Source organism: Papaver somniferum, chromosome 5, assembly GCF_003573695.1.
Source record: "Papaver somniferum cultivar HN1 chromosome 5, ASM357369v1, whole genome shotgun sequence".
NCBI classification, from domain to species: domain Eukaryota; kingdom Viridiplantae; phylum Streptophyta; class Magnoliopsida; order Ranunculales; family Papaveraceae; genus Papaver; species Papaver somniferum.
The window spans coordinates 72417556-72426858 of NC_039362.1; the positions used below are offsets into that span (position 1 = coordinate 72417556).

The 9303-nt window shown below is 38.3% G+C and overlaps 1 protein-coding gene across 1 annotated transcript; it reads right to left on the reverse strand.

The window, feature by feature from the left end:
* Positions 1–2064: 2064 nt before the first annotated feature.
* LOC113279174 (mitotic apparatus protein p62-like) lies at positions 2065–2937 on the reverse strand. Its single transcript, XM_026527877.1, has 4 exons — positions 2914–2937; positions 2769–2831; positions 2410–2626; positions 2065–2243 (listed from the first exon to the last, which is right to left on the reverse strand). The coding sequence occupies exons 1-4, from the start codon at positions 2935–2937 to the stop codon at positions 2065–2067; spliced, it is 483 nt and encodes a 160-aa protein (XP_026383662.1).
* Between the last annotated feature and the right edge of the window lie 6366 nt (positions 2938–9303).

A 9303-nucleotide genomic window follows, 5' to 3' on the forward strand; every position in this document is an offset into this window, starting at 1 on the left:
AGAGCCAGCAAAACTACCTCGTTGTGTTGTTACTAGTGGATCCTTCTATTCGGAGAAGAAAGTACCCTAATTAGGCGAAATATCTTACGACCGCTCGATTAAAGACTTTTGTGGGATCAAGAAGCTCTAAGAGTACCGTTGGTGGGAAAATAGATAATTGCAATATTATTAGTTTTCGATTTGATTTGAGTGACTAACAGTTGTTGAACTTTGATTGCACCTAGTTTGTTTATTATTGAGAATCTTCTCTTCTGATATAAGATTCACTCAAACTAGATCGAAGTGTCGACGGGATCTTTAGAACTGTTTGTAGATCTAAAGACGTCTTGTGATAATCCATTGTTAAAAGACTCTGTTCTGTGTGTGATTGATCACAAGAGATTCAAGTTGTGGTGTGTAGGTGTTTATTGAAGATTTAAGAAGAATTGAAGACAAAGAAGATTTCTTATTGGTTTCATAATCTTGGTGTGCACAAAACTTAATCGGCTGGGATCCAACTAGAATCGGTTTATCCTTGATAGATTTGATTGATTAGTTACGTAGATCAGCATCACTATATAGTATCTTGGTAGATCCTATATTTGATTGAAAAATCTAAACTCTGCTACTTTGGTAGTTGTTGGATAGATAGATCTAAACCCGACAAAGGAGTTTATTGGATTCAACAGAAGAGCCTTTGTATAACTCATATCACTGAGATTGATTAGAGTTGTTGCCGAACAGATTTGTTGTTTCTTTACTGTTTAGAATACGAACCAAAGGAATTGTTCCAGTGCGTGCACTTATTGAATGTCGGAAGCGCATGGATTCTGAAGAAACTAGGTGAACTATAAGTTTAGTTGCTTGGTCTCAACTATACGAAGTTGGTTTGATTTTATATAACTGCTTAATTCTGAGAGTATTCAATTCTGGACTAGGTCCCGTGTTTTTTTTGCATTTGCGGTTTTCTCGTTAACAAAATCTTGTTGTGTCATTTACTTTTGTTTTCCGCAATTATAATTGTTGGTATTATAATTTAAAGTAAATTACACAAACGTTAACTCCGTATTACTTGATAGTGATCCTATAAAGTTTGGTTAAGTCCGAACCTATTATCAAGTAATCACACTGTGATTGTTGTATTTTCTCGATCTTGTATCCATAGTCAATCACACAAGTTACCCTGTTGTTGTATTGTCTCGATTTCGTATCCATAGACGATCACACGAAGTGTGAACCGATTCGTTGTATTGTCTCGACTCAGTCCATAGATAATCACTTTCGATAGGAGGACTTATAGGTGGAAAAGTTTAAGATTGTGGTATATTTGGGTGCCCTCGTCTTTTCAAGGATCTTTTCGAGTCCTATCATTCCGAAGCCATACTAATTGTTCGGCACCACCTGTTGAATACTTGGGAGGCTAACTCAGAAAGAACACTAAAACAAACAAACATATGAGGGAGAGGAAAAGGGAAACCTCTGTTCGAAACACCCACCAAAGAAGCATCAACACGAGCCTTCTCGAGTTCTTGACAAAGAGTAATCACCTCTTAGCAAAGAGATTCTTCGGCCTGATTCGACTGATGCTTTTACTTTAATTGCTTTTTCAGCAATAATATCTCTTTGTCCTTCTCAACTGCAGCCAACTGATCAGAATAAAGTTCATCATCACGCTGACGAATTTTTTCCTCCAACATAAGTTCCTTAGACCGGAAAAATTGGTAAAGGACATGGTTGCAATGCTCTCTAGTGGCCAGCTACACGAAGCAGTATGCATTAGAAGCAACAACTAAGAATACATACGAGATTAACAATAATTTGACTTCTTACGAAGACTTCACCTCAAGGATACGGCGCTGAGGAAATCCATAAGCATGCCCATCAGCAATAGCCATCATCCCAGCAATAGTTGAAGGAGACGACACTTGAAAATCAGCAGGATGAGAAGTACCAACTACACGCTGCCATTCTTCGTTTACTTTTTTGAATGATGATAACTCCATATGATGGCGGGTAAAGGCATCAGAATCCTCTCACCTTGAACAACCGGAGCAACGCAAGGAACATTCATAAGCCTATTTTTCTTTAACCATTCGAAGGTTTGATCCTTGTCACTCTGCAGCACTGACTGAATAAATTGTTCTGAAGATTGGCCCGCAACAGTTCTTTCCCTTTGTTCTCACGTTCAGCCCGAAGATCAACATCTTCTCCTTCAGATCTATCCTCTCCTTCATTCACATGTTCATTCTCTTCTTCGGCCTCCACTTCTCAATTATCATTAGGGGACAACAGCTGAAGTCCTGGGATATACCCATCAGGGTCCCCAGATCAGGATGGCCACCAACAGAATATATCTTACCAAAAGAAACTCAGTATTTGAAGCTGGAACTTCTTCGTTTGGAGCACTCGTTGTTTAAGGAATCAAATGACCATCTGATGATCGTAAACCAAGATCGTTGGCCTCTCGATGAGGAGACAGTGTGTGTTCAGGATCGGCCATATGGTTAACACCTTGCCCTCCGAGATTGGTTTCTTCTTCGGTATCGGTATTAGGATCGGGGGTGGTCTCAGTCCGCTCCTCAAGAGTTTCTTCTTCTTCTTCTTCCTCATCGTCCAGTTCCTCTTCTTTAATTACCGGACTGGACACCTAGGGATCTCTGTCCCTTCAAATTCCATGGTAGAAGATTCAACGGGACTGATCTTCTGTTTCTTCGAAGCCTACAATAAATACTTGTCAATCTCTGATTCCAGGGGCAACATACATACAACATATTATAATCAAATCATACCTTGACAGTAGCTTTACCCTTCGAAGGAAGAACAACTTCGGAACTTTCTTCGTCACCATCATCCTAACACGTCAAGAACATATGAATAAGACACCGCATAACATAAAAGGAAAAACACAACAATCAAATTCGAAATAAAACATACCTCAACCCAATAATTGAACTTCATGCCAGCAAAATTCAAAGCCCAAAGATAATAATCACCATAGCGGGTTGGAGGATCGACACGCGGCTTTCTAAGAGCGGTAGGCTTCCACCCATGTTCACCGGGAATCCATCCATGGGCCCAGGGACTGATAACTTAAAGAGGGGTAGCATGCCACTCATGGTCGTGATCACGACGAAGACGCTCCTTGAGAGGGAAAAGCTTCGGTTTCTTAGAAGATTCAGTACCAGGAACATATCGCAGTTTGGGATCACTTACTTCACTCAAAAGGCGGATCTCACCACGAGGAGCGGCTATTTGACGAAGCCCAACACTCCACCTTTTTTGGTTCCTACTATTAACGTAATCCCCGGAATAGGCGTTGAAGTTCTTAGCAGTATACCAATTCTTCTACTAAGTTTCGGGCTTATAGCATGTCATCGTAGTCTCACCCTTGCTCCGAAGATAGCACTCACGAAGGCATCGCCAGAAATTTCCACTTATTTGAGCCACTGTAGGATCAGAATCTCGCAACAATAATATCTTAGCGAAATTATCAACAACACAACAGCGTCGCAGAACAATTTCAGAAATGATATAATAAACGACGTCAGCTAAAATATTGAGAAAGATGTGATGGTCCTGCGAAAATTAAAGAGTTTGCGAGATTAAAATTTGTAAGGTTGCGAGAATGTCGCAAGTCATATTCGAAAATAAAGGACAGATTAGCTGTCATCCACTATGTATTACCCTACAAATAGTCGTTCAGTAGTAAAGGAAGGGGAGAGATCTTTTTTAAGTAAGAAACAAGTAAATAGGAGAGAGAAAGTCTAGAGCAGAGGTCATTCTTGATTCCTTTATCTTTTCTTGTAAGAATATTCAAAGATTGATCAATAAAATTAAGAGTGTAAACCTAAAAATGAGTTGAGTAATAATGAAATCATATGAGGGATGTAGTGTAGGATTTCCTGCAACTACATAATGGCGCTAGAAACAGGGAATTGAAGATCGAAAGTTGAAAATTGTTGTTGAGAATGTTCAAATCAAGAAAGTGATTAAATAAATCAGTGAACCAGTTAAAAGAAAGATGATTAGAATTAATGAAGATGACAAAAGATTGGAGTGTAATATGATAACAAAAACGATGGTTAATGAATTACATGAAAACATCAAAGGAATAATACATAAAGGAAATTTTGAAGGAAGGAAAGTTATGGCGGTAGAAAAGACATCACCCTTGAAATATTGGGAAAAGCAAAAAATTACATTCATGGCGGCAGAAATACCAAAAGAAAATTTGAACCACACATCTCCATTGGTTATTACAGTGCCTATTACGCGAAAAGAGAAGGAGACAACGACAAAATCCACGGGAGAATGGATATTGAACAGAACTTTAATCGATACAGGAAGTTCAGTGGATATAATATTTTATCATGCATTCCGGGGAATGGGATTTAAAGATGAAGAAATTTCCAGTTCAACATATTTTATTCACGGCTTTGGAAAATCCACAACAAAACCTAAAGGAGAAATAGTGGTACGAATTCCACTTGGAGAGATCGAAACACACGTAACACTGTGCGTGGTGGATATGGAATCGCCATATAATATGTTATTAGGAAGACCGTGGATACATGCGATAAAAGTTGTAGTATCAATGTTGCATCAATGTATTAAATTCCCCACACCAAATGGAATAGGTGAAATCAGAGGAGATGTTGACAATTCGAAATTATGTCATCAAATTGAAGTAAAGCATTATGAAGGACAAGCAAAAAAGAAACAATTTCGCAGAAATTTGGAAAAGGAAGCAAAGAAAGAAGAAGATTTAGAGTATATATGATAAGGGCAAAAGAAGGCAAAGGAATACCCAACGAAATTTCGGAAGAAGGAGAAGGACCTGTGAAAACAATAAAAGAACCAACACAAATGGGAGAACCTAAACCCAGTTACACTGCCGCAGAACCAACAAAAGAAATAAACGTCGGGACTATAAAAGAACCTCTAATATTGAGAATTGGAACCAAAATGGATGTGGAAGAAGAAGAAAGAACTGTTAACCTTTTGCGAGAATATAAAGATGTTTTCGCAGGAAGCATGGATGAGATACCGGGAATAGATCCATCAATTGCATGCCACAAGTTGGGGATTAGCAAAAATGTGAGACCATTTAAACAGAGAATAAGAAAAATTGCAACAACTTACCTAGGCCTGTCAATGGAAGAATATCCTCCGGATATTTAGAAATTCGATATCCGACATGTTAAGCACTACCGGATATTCGATTTCCGATAATATCATATAGGATATCAAAATCATATATCGATTCCGATAGGCTAAGCTGTCGAATATCCGATAAATATCCGATAGTATCCGGTTATAACAAAAAAGTTTAAAAACCCTTGTAAAACATTTTCATAATTGACACTTATGGGATATTTATCCGACAATATCCGATAATAGACTCCAAATTAGGATAAATTACAAATAAGTTCCTATACTATCGGATATCGGATATTAACATTTCGGATGGGGTCTAATCCGTTTCCGATATGTTAAGGAAGAAATATCCGATAAAATATCCGATCTGATATCCGATATCCGATAAAACGGATAAAATCCTATAGGATCTCGAATACTCGGAAACGGATACCGGATATCGGACAAATATTGACAGGCTTAAACTTACCATTCCCAAATAGAAAAAGAACTACATAAAATGCTTGATGCGGGAATCATAAGAGAAGCTAAATACCCAGAATGGACAGCGAATATGGTCATTGTCCCAAAGAAAAACAAAGGAATCAGGATTTGCATAGATTTCACTGATTTAAACAAAGCTTGCCCCAAAGATAGTTTTCCTTTACCAGATATTCCTCAAATGGTGGAATCTGCAGCGGGAAATGATAAAGTATCATCTTTAGATGGGTACAAAGGGTATAACCAAATCCCTCTCGCTGAAGAAGATCAAGAACATACTGCTTTCTTCGCCCCTAGAGGTTTATATTGTTACACGAAAATGCCATTTGGTTTGCGAAATGCGGGAGCGACATACCAAAGAATGGTAGAGAAAGTGTTCGCAAAATGGATATACAAAACATTAGAAGTATACGTGGATGACATGTTAGTAAAGAGTAAAGAAGTTAAAGACCATGTACAAGACCTGAGGGAGATTTTTGAACAAATGCGGCAATATAACATTAAATTGAATCCTGAGAAGTGTACTATTAGAGTTGCATCGGGAAAAATTTTAGGCTACATTGTATCAAAGGAAGGAATACAGGTTGATCCAGAAAAAGTGCAAGGAGTTTGTGACATGCCAACACCAGCAACAATAAAAGATGTACAGAAGTTGAATGGGCTTCTAGCTTCGCTGGGGAGATTCATTTCGCGATCATCAGACAAATGCAAATATTTTTTCGATATACTCAAGAAGGGTGCGAAATTTAAATGGACTGATGAATGTGAAAAATCTTTTCAAGGGATCAAAGAACATATTATGAATACAACTATTTTACAAAAAACAGAATCAGGAGAAGAATTATTGATCTATCTTGCGACGACGTCGCATGCATTAAGTGTTGTGTTATTGCGAGTAGACGCAGGAGTGGAGAAACCCATTTATTACATTAGCAAAACTTTTAATACTGCCGAGAAGAATTACTCAAAGATTGAGAAGTTAATCTTAGCATTAGTTTATGCATCATTTAAGCTCCGCATATATTTTCAGGCGCATAAGATAAAGGTATTAACAAAAGTACCAATTGAATCAGTGATGAAGAATTCTAAAAGATCAGGAAGAGTGGAGAGATGAATGCACAAGTAGGCCACTTTGATATTAAATATGAAATTTTGTCTTCACCAAAGTCACAAGTTGTTGCAGATTTCTTGGCAGAATTTCCTTTAGAAGAAGATGAAGCAGTAGAAGAAATGATGGATATAGAAGAAGAACACGGAGATCCAAAAGATTTATTAACAGAACCAAATAGATGGGAGATATTGGTAGATGGATCATCAAATGGAGAAGTAAATGGAGTTGGAATTGTTTTAATTTCGCCAAAAGGAATAAAGATGGCTTTTTCATTCAGATTGGAATTCGCATCCACTAATAATGAAACGGAATATGAAGCTATAATACATGCCTTAAAATTCGCAATAGAAATGAAACTAGAAAATGCCAGGATCACTAGTGATTCACAGCTAGTTATTCGCCAAATAAAGGGAGAGTATACTACAAATGAACCATCCTTGAAGAAATACAAGAAACTCGTTGAAGAATTGTTAGCGAAAATCCCAAAAATAAAATGGAGGCACGTTTCAAGAAAGGATAACAGACTCGCAGACGCTTTTGCTTTCATCTCAAGCATGATGACAGATCCAACTGCGAGATGCATAAAAATACAAACACTTCTATCACCATCAATCAATAAAGAAGAAGAAGCAAAAGAAGTGGATGTGATGATAATAGACAATGAATAAGAAGAACAAACGAACAATATCGCAGACTGGAGAATGGAACTTCATGCATATTTGTAGAAAGGAGAAACACCAAGAAATAGATTAGAAACACACAAGTTAAAAAGCCGCGCAACGAATTATGAATTAAGAGATGGGCTGCTATACTGAAAATCCTTTAGCGGACCTTCACTCAGATGTTTGACACGAGAGGAAGGAGAAAAAGTGCTAAAAATGTTACATAGTGGGGATGCTAGCAATCATAGCGGGGGAAGATCTTTGGCACATAGAGCAAAAATGCAAGGCTATTACTGGTCGTACATGCACGAAGATGCAAAACAAATATCAAGGCGCTGCGAAGATTGTCAGCGGCATGGAAAGAAAATACATGCACCTGGAGCATCGTTATCATCTTCAACCAGTGTGTGGCCTTTTGGAAAGTGGGGCTTAGATATTGTGGGGCCATTTTTACCAGGTTCTGGACAAAGAAGATATTTAATAGTCGCAACAGATTATTTCACAAAATGGACAGAAGTGAAAGCAGTACAGCATATTCGCGACAAAGATATCTTTACATTCATATTCGAAAATATCATTTGCAGATTTGGAATTCCTGCGCAATTGGTATCTGATAATGGGAAACAATTTGAAGGACAGAATATAGAAATGCTACTTAATGCATTCAAGATAAAATGTGGAAAGTCTACTCCTTTGTATCCACAAGCTAATGGGCAGGTAGAAGCAACAAACAAAACAATTGCAGATATATTAAAGAAGAAATTGGAAGGACATCAGAGCATGGTGCGAACAAGTACATAATGCAGTATGGGCTTATAATACAACTAGAAGAGAAGCTACTAGAATGTCACCTTTTTGTTTAACATACGGATTTGAAGCGGTGTTACCAACAGAAGTTGTTATTCCGACAACAAAAAGAGAAGCTTGGGAGAAAAATCTTAGTGCGGGTTTGATCTTAAATAAACTTGATGAATTAGAAGAAAGAAGAGAAAAATCTTTACAACATATGGAGAATTATCAACAAAGATTAGCCCGAGAATATAATAAACGTGTCAAAGTACGCGAATTCCAACCAGGAGATTTAGTTCTGCGAGAGACACCAATATATCAGCGAGAAAATGGTGGAAAATTAGCGAAAAAATGGGATGGACCTTACATCATTAAGGAAATAGTTGGAACAAGAGCTTATAGATTAATGGATCCAGAAGGTAGAGATGTTGGTCATAGACTTGACAGACCATGGAACAGGTTGTACTTAAAAAGATGTTATCCGTAAGAATCTTTGAGAAGTTACGGATTCTGAAAGAATAGTTGCAAGATTATTCATATCAAAACAAGATCATGATGTGCGAAATTTTCGCAGAGATAATCACAGAACAATGACATAAAAGAAAGGGGCGAACCTTTATGGCGTACACCCTAGTTTGCGAATAAAATTTCGCAAGAGGCAAATGTAAGACCTAAAGTACGTCATATTAGGGGGTACCTGTTGCATGGCTCAGGGAAAGGATACACCGCCACCGGAACCTGAGTCATGGAGACTTGGGGTCAATAAAGCCCATCCGGGAGAGGCATCTTGGATTCTCATCTTAAGCATATGACTTGGGTTGGGCGACTAAGGTAATAAGGACTCTCCCAAGGAGTGCAGATCTGATCAAGGGGCCTAGGTACACGGTTGAGTCAAGAGTGCCAGGGACGTTTGAAGCGTACCTTGCCATTCTTGAAAAGTCTTGGCTTATACTGCACTCGGCCCGAAGAAAACCCCACTTAGGGTGCAGTCTCGTAACCATAAGCCCTATAGGTAAAAGGGATAAGAGCCTGCGAAAACAACTGGTTGTTGTTAAGACTGGATGGGAGGAGCTAACCTTGTATGGTAGAAGTACGCCTCCTTGAAGGGGCAACCGGGGGGGGGGG